The following is a 17,982-nucleotide window of genomic DNA, read 5'->3' as shown; positions in this document are numbered from 1 at the left end:
TCATTGCACGTTTTTGTATGTTGTTTACTTTCTACATTAGAACATTTACTGTGGTGATCTTAATTATTTTAACTTCCTGGTCTGATTATTTCAACCTCCTTGTCATACCTGAGCCTGATTCTGATGCTTGTTCTGTCTCTTCAAACTATTATTTTCCCATTTAAATATATCTTGTAATTTTTTTCTTTATAATATGATGTGGTGTCTAGGGCAAATGAAGCCGCAGTAAATAGGCCTTTAGTAGTGTGGTGTGAGGTATTGTGAGAGGGAAGCTTTCTATTATCCCATAATTGGATCTCAGTCTTTAATGAGCCTGTGCCTCTGGATATAAACTTATAAGCATATCTAGTTTTTCCTCCCAGCCCCTTAGGGGGACAAGATGGCTGAAGAGTGCACTGGAGTGGGGTGTTTCCTTTCCTCCAGGTTGCTTAGGCTCTGATAAATTGCTAATAGTTCAGGCTCTGGTTCTCAATAATATATATTTTTAAATGTATCCTTTTCCCCTCTCCCTGCTGGAAGCATGAAGAGACTTTGACCAGTAGCATGGTGAAATCTTGTGGAGCCGTAGGTGGTAAAAATCAAATTTCTGAAATCCCCTTTATGCCTGGCTCCACTCCCCGAAGTTTTTAACTCTCAGACTTGTCTGCCCTCCAATAATTGATCAGTAACAATTTACATTTTCATGTACTGGTTCTTTTGGAGGTTTGTGCTCAGAGTTTCTGCTCCCATAAGTTGAACTTTTCTTTATTTTCCTGTTTGCCTCTGTTACTTTGAGAGCAACAGTTTTCCTTGTCATTTCACTTCTTTTATGGATCCAAAATGAGTTGTTGAATTTTCAGGGGTTTTTTTTTCACCTTTTTACTTCTGTTAAAAGACATCAGTAAAAATTTTAGGACAAAGTATGACTCCCAATCTCTTTATAATTTTAGATTGGAAATAGCAAGTCCACATCTATATTAATTTAAGAATCAATATTTTAATGTCTGCAAAAGTACAGATTTTTCTTTTTTTTTTTTTACTTTCTGAAGTTTAATTATGATATGCCTTAAATGTAGTTCTTTCTTGGCAATTATCCTTCTTGGTGTTCTCTGAGCTTCCTGGATCTGTGGTTTACACAGATAATCTGGTATTACATTAAGTCTGTAAATCAATTTAAAGAATAGTGCCATCATAACTATTCTCAGTATTTTAATTAATAAACATAAGATGTTTTTCCACTAATTTGGTTCTTTTTAGTTTCTATCAATGGTCCTTTGTAGGTGTCAGTGGACTTGTTTTGTTAAATTTATTCCAAAATATTTTATACTTTGTTATACTATTGTAAATGAAGTATAAAAAATGTTACTTTCAATTTTGCTAATTCTTCAAGTTTGCTAATTCTTTCTTCTACATGTTCAAATTATTTGGTCAGACCCTCTAGTGAATTTTATTTCAATTATTGTACTCATTTTTCTTATACTTTTCTTTAGATTTTAGACTTTTTTTAGTTCTAAGGTCACATTTAAAATAGTTGATTTAAAGGCTTTGTCTGGTATATTCAATGGCTGTGTTTCCTAGGGACAGTTTCTGTGCACTGTTCTTTTATTTTTCTGTTATGGATGATACTTTTTTTTTTACATGTCTCATAATTTTTTGTTGGAAACTAGACATATTAAGTAAAAATAATGTGATAACTATAAAACTAAGATTATCCTCTTTCCTTAAGGTTTGTTATTGTTTCTGGGTGTGTTTTTTTTTTCAGTGACTTAACTAATTCTGCAAAATTAGCATTCTTTGTCATTTGTGACCACTGAAGTATCTGCTTAGTTAGTATACTGGTCAACTATATGTTTATAGAGATTTTATTACATGCCAGGAAACAACAAATTTATTCTTTGCCAAGAGGTTCAGTGTGTGTATTCAGGTATGACTTCAAAATTCAGCTAGACAGTTTACAAATCAGTCTTAATCTTTTTTTACTTGTGCAGAGCCTCTAGTCTGTCAGAAGTGAGAACATGCAGGTCCTTTCAGGTTTTATATTGTATGGACCAAGCCCTAGACATGTACCATGCCCTATATATGTGTGTGGCTTTCTAGATTTCCAGATATTAGGAGTTTTCAAAGCCCTCTTGGCATCTCTTTCTTTCTCTATTTTTTATTTTTTAAGAGTTTTTGTTACCCTACTCTTTTGTGGGTGGAGTGTAGAGCACATTCCTAGCAGCTGTGGCTGATGCAATGCTGTGAGAATACTCCAGCACCCAGAAGCCTCCTGGGCATACCCAGAAAGAAAGTTTGCCTGCTATAAAGAAGTGACTTAGCACCAACCATGCAGCTCCCTGATCTTTTCAACCATTGGCTTTGAGGAACATGCTGTAACACCCTATAGGCTGAACCCATCTATGTAAGCTTGCTTACTTCCTGAATAAATTGAGTCTGTGTCACTGAACCTGGTCCCCAAAGTTGGGTCTTTGCGTCTCCGTCGTCCTTACCCCCAGCAGGACTTGTCCACAACTGGCACCCAATGTCGGGCAGGGACCTAACCAGCATCCAAGGGATGGGTGAGTGACCCTCTACAATGGGAAACCTTCTCCCTTACTCTCAAGCCCCGCAGGCTCGAGCCCTGCACGTCCTATTGCAGAGTAGGCAAGTTGAAGTTTGTGAAAAGGATCTCTGTACTTACTGGGAAATTCTCTCTGGTCTCAGTCCCTGGATTGAGGACGCGCCTCTCTGGGACCCGAATACTTGGGTCCAAGCTCTCCGACGTGTTTGTTCGGCCAAGGTACATGAGGGGCAAACCTTCCCTCTCGGCCTCACTCCTGCCTTATTGGCAGTACATGCCTGCTTGACCGGTGCTCCTGCTGAGGACCCTCCACCAGTCCCTAAGGTCCTACAGGCTACTCCTCTTTCAGAGGAGCCCCTACCTTCCTATTTGCCCCCCTCCACTGAAAAGGAAAGTAGTTTAGCCTCCGAGTTTGACAAAATCGCTGCTGAGCACGCAGAAACGAAACCAACCGAGTTGCTAACTGTGCCATCAGCTCTGCCGCCAGAAAAAGCAGAAGTCGCTACTACCGCAATCCCTGCCGGGGCTCAATGCCCCACCCCAGCCTCTCAGATGCCATTTTCTACCCCAGCTTTAACTTCAACATGTGTTTCTGCTGTAGACCTTTAGGTCAGCCTATACACCCCCATGTGTCTTTTTTCTTTCTGTCTTGTCTATTTTTCTGTATTTCTCGCTCTCTCTTCCCGCCCCCTCTCTGAAATGATGCTAGAAAGACCCAGCCATGGCACAGTGGCAGGGATCACACCCCCTTCTAATGCAAGGGAAAGGTTATGCTTGTGTTTTTCAGCCAATTTGGATTCCAGGAACACCCCAACCTGCTTGACAGGGTTTCTTGGGCACCCACTAAATGATTCAGTCTTCACCCATTCAAAGCCACAGCCCTGGCCTTCTCCACACTGACTACGCCTGAGGGGAGGAGGTCCTCAGTGCTCCAGAAGAAGACCTTACAGCCAGCGTGTGCACCCCATCACCTGGGGGAATGTGGAGGCTTTGGTGGGGCGGGCCCAGAGAATTACCCCTGACAGGCCCCCAGGCCCTGGTGCTCTGTCCTTATTTATGTGTGCTATAGTAACCGCTGACTCCCAGACACAGGCGGCGGCAGCCCAGGGCTCGAGCCCAACAGCGCGAGCTGGTGTTTTCAGTTCATCATTGGAGGATGAGGAGAATTGGGCCAGAATTGCGATTCGCAGACTCCAGAAGGTAAACAGCAGCAGCTGCAGCGGAAGGATGAACGGCAGCCAGGCTTGCATCGCAGAGTGGCTGCTGGAACAGCAGGGGGTATCTAAGCTGCTGGTGGGTTCGCTGACATTTTGGGACATAGGGGTGGATGCCATAATGCTCTCTAGAGCAGAGATGGAAATGCTGACTGCCATTGCCACGTGCTCCTCTTTGGAACAGTGTAAGACCTGCCAGGATGGCAAGGATGAGTGAGGTGGCTGAGGCCTCACGTTTGTGGACTGATTTCCCGGACTATGACCTGAGTGAGCTGGATTTTTTGTTAGATGGACTTATGGATTTTGAACAATGTGAAATACCCTGATGGGGTTAGGGGGTGGCTTTGCTGGAGGCCCTTCCTCTGCCCTGGGAAGCTTTTCCCATGGCTAGAAAGAAGGCCGAGCACATTTTGTGCTTTTGGCAAAGTGCTCAGAGACTGGTGAAATGTACCTTTGTGATTATTGAAATTGTATGATTTGTCATGTTGCTGTAATTTGTGTAATGTGCCTTGCAACCATATGCAGTATGCAGCCCACGGCAAGCCATCCGTTCTGTGTTTGGACGCTGGGACCTTTGTGGGAAGGGAGCATGCATGGACCTACGTCTATTTTTTACAATCAAAAGGGAACTGTGTTTAACGGCACCTAGAAAGTCTCTGTAACATAATGGGAGAGAAATGACATCTCGACCCCTAGGAGGAATTCCCTGTTTAAGACCTCCGTTCTATTTCCTAACTAGTCAAACATTACAGAAGCTTGCCTCATTGTTTAATCCAGCTAATCTATTAGCATAGAGTATAATAGGTATTATAGTTTTTTTTAGTTCTACTAGAGTTCCGTTGCATAATGCGTAGCATTCAGAAGCTACAACAACAGCAAGCTGTCATTCATCAAGTCCAATTGGCCTTAATCAAAAGAGAAGGGGGAGATGTGGGTGGAGTGTAGAGCACAGTCCTAGCAGCTGTGGCTGATGCAATGCTGTGAGAATACTCCAGTTCCCAGAAGCCTCCTGGGCATACCAGGAAGGAAGCTCGCCTGCTATAAGGGAGTGACTTAGCGCCAACCATGCAGCTCCCTGATCTTTTCAACCATTGACTATGAGGGACACTCTGTAACACCCTATAGGCTGAACCCACATATATAAGCTAGCTTACTTCCTGAATAAATTGGATCTGCATCACTGAACCTGGTCCCTGGAGTTGGGTCTTTGCGTCTCTGTCATCCTCACCCCCAGCAGGACTTGTCCACACTGTTTGTCCCATCTGTTATTCAATACCTCAGGCAGCCATGATTTTAAACAATTTTCACTGATGATTTTTAACGAATTTTCATAGGCAAAAAGCTATTTGTATTTAATGTACTCCAAGTTAGATTAAATAAAGAGAAGACTTTCAGAGGACCACCAGTCACAGCAAATAAAGATATTCTACTCCTTCTAATAGCTGCTAGGCTGTTGTCTTTCCTGTGATTGTGAACTATGTGTTCTCAAGGCCACCATGGTTCTGGGAAGTGGGGGTGGGGATAGAGCAAGTTAAAATGCCACAAAGCCTGCTGCTCGCACTTAGCTTCAGCCATTTTTTTTCTTGAATAAATGCTCCCTATATTGCTAGAAGTAGTTGGTTAGTTTTCGGAGTTGTGAAAAAGTTGACTCTAACCATATTTCCCAGTGTTCTCATTGTTGTTGTGAAGGGAAAGACTTTTGAACATTCTCACTTTATCATTCTTCTGCTCATGAAAATTTAAAGAGCCAGAGAAGCATTACCCATGTGAGATTTTGTAGGACAATTAAACATCTTAGTAATCACCTGACATGTGAGAATTATTATAATGAGGAACTCACAAAGATCAAAAGCTAAAGTCTTTATGCCTGTGGTCGCCATGGGAAAGGTTAGCAATTCCTCCTACAGGAAAAATAAAACTCTCTGATAACTGGATATCACTATAAGTAAAAAGGTGATAGCTATATCTTGAGAGTAAATAAGGTTTTTATAAATGAGAAAATGGAGCACCTGGAACTTGTGACATTCTCCTAATCCTGCATATCAGTGGAGAAGCCAGAGTTAGCACCTGGTTCATTTGAGTCCTAGTTTTGGCAGAATATTTATGCCAAAGAGATTATTGCCCAGGAAGGAATAAAAGTGATTCACTGTGTAGGACCAGGAGCTCTTTAGAGTCTTTAAGGTTTCTCTTAAATTCAAAGAAAGGAAAATTTATGTTTTAAGGAAAAAAAACCCCAGAAACTATGATGTTTTGAAGTTGGAGCTATCAAATAGCATGACACCCACCAGGTCTGACCAAGGATTTCATGAACACTACTTCAAGGAATCAAAGACAAAAATAGTGCCTATCAAAAGAATTTGTTACTACTAAAAAAATGTTGATGGTTTAAAAAAAATGCAATCACTTTGATTGTAAATAACTTCCTCATCTTAATTTATATACTTTACTAACACTAGGTTTTTGTTCATATAGACAGTTACTTGATTTTGTCACTCCCAATAGCACTATTGTTCTTTTAATTAAAGAATACAATTCTATGTCTTATAATCCTCAAGTCCTTGGCTGGTAGATTCATATCTATGGAAAAGTTGTAAAATTTTATCTATGAGGTCTTGATATTGTGATTGACATAAGCAATTCACAGGGATACCAAGATAGGACAGCAATACAACCAATAGAGGAATCTTTATGTCATCTTCTCCCCATCATTTTGTATTGTTTGAACACGGCTCCCCTCCTTCCTAAAATTCTTAGCCTACTCAAACACACTTAAGGCTCATTTCATAGTCATTTAATGCTTCAGAGAAATGTCAGGTAACTATTTTATAAAACAGTTGAATACCACAGTAATAATTATTGTGGACAAGATCTACCAATGGATTCTAAAATTAATGGGTAAAATTTTGTTGAGAAACAAGATTTCCTTAGTTTTAAAGAATCTTTCTAATATATTAATTCAAGTGCTCAAGGCTAACATCACCAAGAATAAGACATATTCACATCACAAACCCATTAGTATGATGCAATGAGGACTCAGCCTCATTTTATGGCTCAAAAAGCACAATCTCTTGCTAATTTGGAGAAAATATTAACCAAAGTGAAATTGATCAGAATCATAAAAAATTGAAGAACATGCTAAAAAATAAACCATCAGTGTCGGAATACGCTATGAAAATATACAGAGTTAGGATGACAATTAGAGACAGCAAGGTGCCTTAGGGTGAAAGCCCTGAGCAGACAAAAGTCCAGGGGCCTCTCTGATCCCATACTGGAAACAGTGTGTGCTGGAAACAGCAAAACAGCTGGATAAGACTCAGCAACAAGAAATGTTTAGGCTCTCAGAACAAAGATTAGAAGTCAGTATGTTCCTTTTCCTTTACTTTCCCCCCTGAAAACTTCTGTCTGCTTCCTTGAGTTATTTGTACTGGCTAATAAATATCTGAGTAAGGCTGGAGATGAAGCTTCAGTCCTTCAGTCTGCTGACCAGAGCTGTTGCCTCCCCGAGGCCCCTCAGAGCTTGTCATCTGGTCTCTGAGTAGTTCATTGTCACCATGACAAGTGGTGCCAGGTGTGAAGAATGGGAACCAAATGACAGGTTTGCTACTTCAAGTAGTTCATTGTCACTGTGACACATTAGTACTTTTTAAAAATGTCAAAATCATAAAAAATAAGGAAAGACTGAGAATGGTCATAGGTTGGAGGAGACTAAGGAGAAATAACCACTGAATGCAATGTGGGATGGATCCTGGATAGTAGACCAGAACAAAAAAAGACCTTAGAATAAAGAGTGATAAAATTTAAATAAGGTTTGTAGTTTAGATGGTACTATATTAATTTTACAGATTTGTTCACTATAAATATCAAAGGTGATAATATTAAAGGAAGTTCATGAAGGGTTTATAAGAACCCTGTGCTATTTTTGTAACTTTCTGGAGGTTTAAAATGATCTCATAAAAAGTTTTAAAAATATTGCACTCAATTTTTAACATTTCAAAGAACTATTTTTATTCCTTTAATAATTTTTGTCATCCTATTCAAAAACTTGATATTTTTGGAATAATTTTCTAATGAGAATATGACTAATGCAGCCTGGCATGGAAACACTTTGAAAGAAAATAAAATGTATTCTATCAAGGCGAGTATATTCTCAAATTCTCTTGCTGCCTTTTCAAAGTTTACTTTGTACCCTGTTTTGTGTTTAAAATGTATTAAAGAGTGATGGTGGTGTTGAAGTAACAGTTTACAATAAGTGTGGGATTTAACTTAGAAATTCTTATTTTGAATATTATCTGGAATAAAAAGATGTTGCTATTCACAGTTAAATGTTTAATTATGTAGCTGGAATTCTTATTCCTTGGGACTTTAGAATCTATTGCTTATAGATTACTTTAAATGCTTACCCACTGGGAATTGGGTTCTGTTGGTTTTCCATATTTAAGAGGCATTTAAAAGGAAATGAGACATGGAAAGTTTTGTTTTTAATGGTACATGTAATCTTGAGTGTTACAATTTATAGCTGGCCATGTAGGTAGTTATGAAGACCTAGTCATATCATCTGTGAGGAAGTACTAACCAAATCCATACTTCTCAACCTTTAATGTACATAGAAATCTTCTGTGTATTGTGTTAAGATAAAAATTCTGAGTTGGTAGATGTGCTCTGGGCCTGGGATTCTACATTCCTAAGCAGCTCCCAGGAGGTGCTGTGCTCTGGCACATTTTGAGTAACAAGAATAATAAATGACTAGAACAGAAATGCTATGAATGAGTCCTGTCTACCTCAGGTGTCAATTTTCAGAGAAAGGGATTTAATTTTAAACAAGTGAAATATTTAAGTACCCTAAGGCAGTATGGCTAATAATAAAACTATGAGGAAATCTCTGCAATAAAACAAACAGTTGAAGGCAGGGACTGAGGCATGTGATGCCACAGTCCTTTCAATGTCAGATGTTGCCTAATAAGTATCAATAGATGGCTGCTGGTGCCAGTTCAACACCAACAGGAATCCCTAGTTTGGGGTGTGGTGAATAAGGAAACTTTATTCAGTCAAACAGCTCAACTATGATATAGCACATCTGTAAGAGTGGAAGAGCTCCATAGTGTTACAGCTGAATTTTGAAGCCGCATGTCTGTGGAACAGCCCTGGGGTTAGACCCCTCTCTTGCTGGACAGTTCTGCTCTGCTCTGCCCTGCTCCACTCTGCATTGGTCTGACCTGTGCTGGTCTGCTCTGCTCCAGTAAGACATATTTGGTGTTTCAGATCCAGCTGGGTACATGTCACCTCCGATATTCAGTGGAAAGGGAGAGTATACTCCCAGGCACTGGGGAGCCGGCTTATATTAGACAGAAATCCCCACCCACGGGCCTCAGATTGGCTCATCTTCATGCAAATGAGGACTCTATAGCTTAGCAATCTGACTGGCCCAAAAGGCACTGCCCTGATTGGTCAGAATAAAGCCTTTCTGATTGGTTGGTGAAGATACTGATGGGAATATAGCTTCACAGCTCTGATTGGATGGGGAAAGCCTCAGTCTTATTGGTTGAAATAGGATACCATGAACTCCTTTATAAGAGGCTCAGATGGCAGAAACACAGTGAAGTCAGGCGGTTTAAGTGCTGGCTTCTTCCTGTAATGCAATTTGAATGATAGGACCCTGTATAGAAATGGCTGCTAGGCTCTGTTTTTAAATTTGAGCCAGTTAGCCACCAAGAACCCTTCTTAGTAGGTATCTTCTTTCTCAGGGTCCACAGAAGACATGTAGAAAATAAAAAGACTGAGGATTCAGTCTGAAATTAAGCTGAACCAGTCAGTAATGACGGGTAGATTGGCTGGAAAGAAATTCTTCTAGAGGCAATAGAAATCTCCTAGGAGGATGTCTACCACTGCCACCAGGGGGCACACCACTACAGCTTTTCAAGGTTGGCAGTGTGTGGCCTGTCAACTTTCTGTTTGGGGCACTGATAGCAGCAGGGTACAACATGGGGCCATCCCACCCTTTTAGGACATGACCTCGGCTCTCTCTGATGACTGAGACTTGGTGATGGTTCATGTGTTTACAACCCTTATGAATAGGATTCTAATCAGCATTTAGATTCCAGGTGTTGGGGGAGAGGAGCTATCCTCATAAAGATAACACAATGTTGTTAAAGTGTGAAAAGCGATTGACTTTGGCATCTCTTTCCTTTGAATGCTTTGTAGTTTCAGAAAGTTTCATTGCTGCAAACATCTCTCAGAGGACAGGTTGTTGCTATCTTTCTAGGTAACAACAAGGAAACTGAGGCATAGGGAAGAAAGTACCTTAGATCTGGGGCTAGATTAGGATCTGAAGCCCAGCTTTCTGCTCTAGCTAGGAAAGGCAACCACCTGGGTAACCTGCCCCTCCCCCGCAACCAAAGTTAATGCAGTCCCTTAGAAAGGAGCCTCACACACAGGGCAGGCAGCAGCCATTGCTGGGTAAGATGCTCGCTCAGTTCTGCAGGAAGGCAGGCAGTCCTGGAGACCTGGTCCCAGCCTTTTGTTCATCCTGCCAAAGTCAGCCATGTCAGTTCCTGTAAGTCAACTTGTTTTAACTACTTACGCATGGACAGATTCTTTTCATTTTTCAAAATATTTTAAAGTAAAATAATAGGACATGCTGGTGTCAGCAAAATAATATATATAATAATAATAATAACATATATATAATTATATATATATAAATTGGAAGTCCCTTCTCACTCACTGATTCCCACACCAAATCCTATAGTCCCACCTCCAAAAGTAACTACTGCTGACCTTCTAAAAATATATATATATGTATTTTACATTATATATATAATTTATAAGTGCACTTTTATTTATATATAAGTATAACATATATGTGTATTTATATGTTATATACATCTGTAGGAAGACACACACACATGATTTTGCTTAAATTTAACAAAAATAACATTATACAATTTATAATACAGCTTGCTTTTGCCACTTAAGATGTATACCAGAGTCCAGTGGTTTTCAACATTTTTACACTTGGGGACTGGTGAAAATAGGAGAATTATTTTGGGTACCGCTGCGACAGAAATCACCCTGAGCATAGGCAAATTAGACTAAAAGCAGTGGGTCTATAATCTTCATACAACAGGAAGGTGGTGAACTCTTTCGCAGACCAGCACGGATTTCTGGTGGACCAGTCTGCGATCGCCAGTTGAAAAGCACTGCAATGGTCTATTAGTATGAGGTTTTGAAATTTAAAAATGATAAAGCATTTACAGATTTTTTTAAAAACAGAAAACATGGGATTTCCAAACTTAGTATTTACGTTTACATCAATAAGCCTTAGGGTCCTCCTTGGTTTTCTCTGCCATACTCAGCACCCTGTCTGCCCGAGTTCACAGCAACAAAAAAAACTAGTGGAGGTTATGTGTTTTCTTTCTGAACAAGTCTGATAGAATGAACAAAAACACTCAAATTATGAATACTTAACTTTTGTCCGCTGAGGATCTAAAATTTTAATCTTGATTATTTCCATGCTCTAGATTGTTTTTTATAGTTTTTTTATTTTTTATTTTATTTTTTTTTATTTATTCATTTTTAGAGAGGAGAGAGAGAGGTAGAGAGACAGAGAGAGAGAGAGAGAGAGAGAGAGAGAGAAGGGGAGAGGAGCTGGAAGCATCAACTCCCATATGTGCCTTGACCAGGCAAGCCCAGGGTTTTGAACTGGTGACCTCAGCATTTCCAGGTCGACACTTTATCCACTGCGCCACCACAGGTCAGGCCTAGTTTTTTTTTTTTTTAAATAGAACTCATGCAAAACAGAGCCAGATACAGCAACAGGCATGGGGGTGTTTGCGTACTCTTTCTTTACTGCTTCCAGACACACCAAAAATAAATGAAAAATATTGACCAAAAAGGGCTAGGTAATTTATGTTGTCTTTTTAGCTTTTCCCTTCAGGATCCACCAGAAATACACAGCAATCTGTCTCTGTCCCTAGAGTAGCAGAACTGAAACGTTAGCACAGGAGACTCCCTGGGAGTTTGTGAAGGATGCAGACCTGGGAGTTTGTGAAGGATGCAGACCTGGGAGTTTGTGAAGGATGCAGACCTGGGAGTTTGTAAAGGATGCAGACCTGGGAGTTTGTGAAGGATGCAGACCTGGGAGTTTGTAAAGGATGCAGACCTGCAGACCTCCTGATCCTTGGTAATGGGCATTCCTAACAAGCTCCCGTGGACTTTCATGTCTACCCATTTTCACCGCCGGGATGCTCCCTGGCCCTGCCTTGGACTAGCAGGAGTCTTCCCTTTTGGTACCTGTACTCTCTCCTCTCTCAGAAGAAAAGGGGATGGGCAGAGTGCATGGGAAATTGGCTGGGCTTTTTCCATTAAAAGCTCCACATTTTAAGCACATTTTAGGAATTCTTCTATGCTTGTCTTTAAAAACTTGACCCCCTACGTCTGCCAGTTGACCTCTTGTCCTGTAGTTACCCTTCAGTCTCCCCTTATGCACTGTAACCAGTTTGAGAAGCAGCCAGTGACTGTTTCAATTTGGGTTGAAGTTCCTTATAAAATTAGTTAATCTGGAAGGTCATTTGTATCTAATCCAGAGGCAGTGGTTTGGTTATTCTTGGCTTACACTAAACTTGGAAGGGAACTGAAGCATCAGGTAAAAAAATAAAAATAAAGAAAGCCCTACACATACACACAACAAAATAGCCTCCATTTACCTAAATTTCATGGACAGGCAGCAATGACCTAGGGCAGAAGAGGTGGGAGAGGGACAGTCCCTGGAGGATTACTGCTTGGCAGGGGTTGGCAGGAAACATTCTAAGTCATGATTTGGAACCCATGTAGGGTGTATACGTATAAGCAAAGTCATTGCACTAAATGCTTAAGCCATATGCATCTTCCTGCACATACTTTATACATTAATAAATTAAAAAGGATGGACAGCCATGAATATAAAAATAGTTCAATAGAAAAAGAAATCTATAGTCATATCTATGTAGTGAGTCAAAATCACCAAATAAATGCAGACAATTGAGCAAAAAGAAAATTAAAAATTGGAAACTACTATAAAATAAGCAGTTTCTTTAAACTGCAGTTGTAAACTGAACACAAACTAACACGAGCGCCCCCTTGCCGACCTGGTACTCTCAAATGCCTTATGATGTGGAGCGTGGGATCAACTCACTCAGAGGAGCGATTCTTTGGGGTTCTTCAAAATGCTCACGGCTCAGGAGGAGGCTACAGGAGCAGTCTCACTGGCTTTCGGATAAGGCAGCAGAAAAGAATTGGGAGGGAAACCAGTTGTCAGGCCTTCTTGGCTGAAGTTGGGTTTTTGTCTAGATCTGGGTGACTGTGCAGGCGTAGGGTGACACACCTGGGGGTGAGGAACAGCCTATGAATTTGTTGTTTCCGGAGGCGAAGCAGTGACCAGTGAGGTGAGGCCTGGACTAGGAAATCTTCAGGCATGCCCAGAGGGGGTGCCAGAGCAGGGCTGTTCTGGGAACAGTCCAAGGAAGTGTTCCTCCCTTTTATTTCCCTCGTCACTAACACTTGGCCTTATTGTATTCAAAGGTGTTTTTTATGAACATCTCTAGGTCTTTCCTCTTGTTGGTTGTGCTATATTTCCTTGTTTATGGAGCAGCCATGGCCAGGAGGCTGACTCGTTACCTTGCCAAGCAAGTGACTTCTCTGATGTTTCCTCTGCCCCCTCCCTCCCTCCTCAATTGGTGGTTTATCTGACACAACCTTGCTTTGCTGTGGAAACTGCTCTGTCAGGTCTGGGCGCTGTGGGAGAGGGAAGGCCGGAAACCTGGAAATTTTGCAGCAGGCCTGGAAGAGGCTGGCGGTCTAGGCACAAAGTCCCACTCACCGGCTGCTTAAGAGCTGGCATGGGCTGAGTGTTAGCAAATGTGGTCACGGAAGGTTTTTTATTCTTTGTTATAAAGTAAGAGCTATAGAATGATGAAGCACACTGTGCACATCAGGCCCAAAGTCTTTGCATAGAACTGAAACTGGAACGTTTATGGAGGTAGAACCAGGGAGCATGGCTGGTGACACGCCCATCTCACTCTCGGAAGGGTAAAGGCCTGAATACATCTCCGGTGATATCTCTCTTTCTAAGCAATCTAATTCTCAGATTAATGTATCAAGGCCTGGGATTTTCTCCCAAACATTCCTTACACAAACTGGGAGATCAAACAGATAAATAAATAAATAAATAAATAAAAGGCAAAAGCTATGCTAGGATCGATGGGGATCCTGATGGTGAAAGATAAACAGCACCTTAGTTAGTACATGTCCTGTTTCTAACGAAACTCATTTCCTGGGAGAGCTTTCTGGGAGACAACGGATACAAATAACTCCTTTCCTTGGGAGAGGAGCACACTGAAGTCTGTCTCTCTTATCTGGTGCTGACAGTGGGCTTGAGAGCCTGCCTCCCACCTCGTTTGTCCCTGTTGGAATGAGGGGAGAGGAGGGCATTCTGACCAAGGACTTTCCTCTTCTTCCTGCACAGAAGCCATGCAGTTTGGGCAGGGCCCCACCAGGCCACGGTACTATCAGACTGGGAACGGGAGAACTCCATTTTTCTTCTTGGGTAGTGGTTGGCCTCTCTGGGATCTTTCTCTCTGCTGTATATCAACACGTTTGCTCTAAAATCTGTCTAAATGAACGTTAACTAAACAATCATTTCTGTGTGTCAAAGAGCAACCTCTCCCCCCTGCCTCGTCCCTCCGCTTCGTTCTTCCTTTCACTCACTGCAGGTGCTGAGAGAACTTCCAGGGAATTGCCAGGTCTTGCTGTGTCCCTCTTCCCCTGTCCTCCCTTTCTGACACTTCTCCCAGCACCAGATTTCACAACACCCTCTGCCTCTGGTACTCTTCCCCTGAGCTAGTGTTCTCTCTCTAACCCAATTAGTTCCAGATTCTCTCTCTCACTTTTATTTTCCCTATGTACACGAGAAAAAGCAATTGGAGGGTATTTCCTGGTTAGTTTAATGAAAGACAGAGTATTCTGAGCTCCCAAACTTTCGTTTCTGTGTCTCCGAATGTTTGATGAAGATAATTCGACTGGAGAAATTCCTACACACATTCCATCCTGAATAAACTTACATATTTTTATTTTAATTTTTTTATTTTATTATTTATTTATTTTTGAGAGGAGAGAGAGAGAGAAAGAGAGAGAGAAAGAAGGAGGGAGGAGCAGGAAGCATCAACTCCCACATGTGCCTTGACCAGGCAAGCCCAGGGTTTTGAACCGGCGACCTCAGCGTTCCAGGTCCACGCTTTATCCACTGCGCCACTACAGGTCAGGCGAACTTACATATTTTTAAATCCTCCTCTGTACCTGGTAATCAAAGCAAAGAGACCACCACATTTGATAGAAGAGCATTGTAGGGAAGGTGCTCTGTATGTCTGGCAAGATGCCAAGCTGAGAAGTAAATAAATGATATGACCAGAAAGCAAAAGTTCTTCAATCTTATTGAGTGAAATGGCCTCTCTGTGGGAAGGAAGCCACCCATGTCCCCAGATGCAATTGTGGGTCATCTGGGAGGCTATGGGCTAGGAGGTCACCCACAGGGAGAAGCACACTTAGGACACTCTGGGTCCTCCCAGACAGAGGAGTGAAGAAATCTAGACAGAGGTTCCCTCCTTTCTCTTCACCTCCCTAGACATCTGCTGCTAGATTCTCTGATATGATTGGACTCCATGGAGACACTCACACAAACACCTACCGTAGTTTCCAAATGATTCTTTTAGGAACAAGATCTTTAGTTTTCAGCCACACCACAAATGAATCTCCTCCTCAGGACTGTATCCATCAGCCATCCTGACCAGCAGCCCTAGGGAGGCAGGAAGCCTGAGAAGCCAGGGTGTGTGTGCCTGACACCATAGGTGTCCCCTCTAAATGCATACATACCTTCTGCCAGGCTTTGGACCCAGCCTGGCTCTCCGACAGACAACACCTTGGATGCAAGGGAATGGGGGTACTAGAGAGCTGACCTCAGAGGCAGGGGCCAGCTGATGCTCCCTGATGAAAGCCCAGGAGCGCCTCCTCCCAAGGCTGGCGAGAGATCCCCAAGCCACCTCACTCACTGACAGTGCCAGGTGCCCCACTTCCCTTATCCACTGCATCCGCTGGGTCCAGCATAATCAGGAGTGATGTGCAAGCTTGGGCCAGAGGGGGGAGCCAGGACACCCCCCTCCCATGAGCCAGAGCCTCTGGGGAGTCCTGTTCCAGGTCCGGAGACTAGCGTGCAGGGGGATCCCCATAGGGGACGGAGGGAAACCCAGGAGGCCCACAGGAGGAGGCGAGGCGGGTGGCTGGGCGTGCGCTGCCAGGCAAACTCGGGGCACTCCCTTTCTGGGAAGAGGGTGGATAGGAAGCTGAAGTGACTGTGGGATACTCTGAAAGTTTAGGGTGAATCCATCTTTCTGGTGACTCGTCTTTCGGCAGCTTGCGTTTCCTGAGAGGGGGGGGCCTATCCCGCCGCCCCCCCTTGCCAGGGCACGGAACGATTGAAGGCTTGCGCACCGGGCTCCCTCTGCTCGGTCTCCTCCTCACGCGCCCCCTCTGCGCTGTGTTGGCCAGCGATCGGCTGTGTCCCCGCACTGCCCCCCGCCCGTGTCCCTGCGCGTTGCAGGCTGCAGGAGTTGCGCCCTCCGTGCTCCCGCGCGCTCCGGCCCCGCTCGGCCCGGCTCATTGCACGCGGACCATGGAGTAGGCGGCGGCCCCACGAAGCGCTCCTGCAGCGGCCGAGGCCGGAACCAGCCCGGTGACCTCGCCAGCCAGCGGAGTTGGCCAGCGGCGGGGCCTTCTCCCGCGGGTCCGTCCCCGCTCCTCCTCCTCGGCCGCCGCCGCCCCCGCCTCCTGGCCACCCCCGCTGCCCCCGCCGCGCCGCCGCCCCAGGCCGAACGCGGACGCGGAGCGTGGGAGCCATGGCGCGCGAGGAGGAGAGGGACCCCGAGTGCCGGGAGGCGGCGGCGCGGGCCCAAGGCGAAGAGGAGGAGGAGGAGGAGGAGGGAGAGGAGGGACTGAGCGATAGCAACGACGAGGACCAAGAGCAGAAGAAGACAGGCAGCGGCGCGGAAGGGGAACAGGAGGCAGCAGCGGCGGCCGGGCGGGAGCGCAGCGAGGACGCGCGGCTCCAGAGCGCAGGGCTGCCTCCCGCCTCCGTCCCCGCCACGGCCGCCTGCCATCCGAGCGGCGGCCGTCCGCCGGGGCCGCTGCCCTGCCTCCCGAGGATGCCGTCGCCGGAGGACGAGGATCGCGAGCGTCGCCGGAGTCGCCGGAGGGACCTTCTGCTGAGCCAGCTCTGCTTCCTGGCCTTGGTGGCGCTGCTGCTCTGGTCGCTGTCGAGCATGCAAGAACATAATGGTGAGTGCTAGCTGCCTGCCCTGAGTGGGCGCTGCAGCTCCGGCAGCTCAGCTCGGGGGTCCCTGGGCTGGGCACCGGGCGAGCAGGTTGGGCCTGCGGGCAGGGTGCCGGGCACACGTTCTCCCACTGTCCCTGAGGGGCTCGGGCAGAGGGGGCCCTGAAGGCGAGGTCCGCGCAAGGGAGAGGTAGCTAGCACGCTGGGGTGCCTGGCTGGCCCTGGGAACCCTTACCTGTGTCTTTTGGAGGGACTTACTGACAAACTGGAGGGACTAGTGATGGTGGCGGTGGGGACTGTTACCTAAGCAAGTCCCCCAGTAAAGATGACCTGGCAAGATTCGTTACCTGTGCAGGTAACCACCTGTATAGTCTTTGGGTTGAAGGCGTGAAAGGGGCTGGTGACTGATGAGCACTTAGTTCCCAAGTGTTCTCCATGTGGAATAGTCAGGGTGAACCAGGTAGAAAGCTCCATACCCACCTTTGCAGGACAGATCCTGGGAACTTCGGATAGGAAAAAAGTGTTGGCCACCCGGCTAGGGTTTAGAAATGGATTGTTCTCTTAAACGAATCAGTCACTGGGAAGACTGATCCCTTTTGTGAACTTGAAGTTCTGGAAGCAACGGACTGCCCAGCACTCTGCATTCTGCTTTCATGATGCCCTGCAGTGGGTCTACCTCTAACCCACAACTTGATTTATCTTTGTCCTTGGCCTTCCTTGAGCTGAAATAGATCTTGTGGAGAAATGTGTTCAGAACAGTTGTCCACCAAAAACAATTTGGACCCTGGGAGGCAGCTGTCTAAAAACAGAGGGAAGACTTGGAAGAGTAACTGTTGTAAAACGGTTTTATACCCCAGCCGAATGTTCAGGTGGCA

At 44.4% G+C, this 17,982-nt stretch overlaps 1 protein-coding gene across 2 annotated transcripts in view; it reads left to right on the top strand.

Annotated features, from left to right (window-relative positions):
* SLC24A3 (solute carrier family 24 member 3) overlaps window positions 1–17,982 on the top strand; it is a 641,322-nt gene that overhangs the window by 110,786 nt on the left and 512,554 nt on the right. Inside the window, exon 1 of one of the 2 annotated variants that reach the window (XM_066387037.1) lies at window positions 15,918–17,112. The exons of the other annotated variant lie outside the window; for it this stretch is intronic. Coding sequence (XP_066243134.1) covers window positions 16,674–17,112 — 439 coding nt within the window. The 5' untranslated portion in view covers window positions 15,918–16,673. Of the gene's footprint in view, window positions 1–15,917; window positions 17,113–17,982 lie in introns of those variants that run through there. 2 annotated transcript variants of the gene reach the window in all.

The sequence above is a fragment of the Saccopteryx leptura genome, chromosome 5 (genome assembly GCF_036850995.1).
Source record: "Saccopteryx leptura isolate mSacLep1 chromosome 5, mSacLep1_pri_phased_curated, whole genome shotgun sequence".
In the NCBI taxonomy this organism is placed as follows: Eukaryota; Metazoa; Chordata; class Mammalia; order Chiroptera; family Emballonuridae; genus Saccopteryx; species Saccopteryx leptura.
Note: the sequence above shows the minus strand (reverse complement) of the source record. Positions and strands in the feature narration are given on the sequence as shown.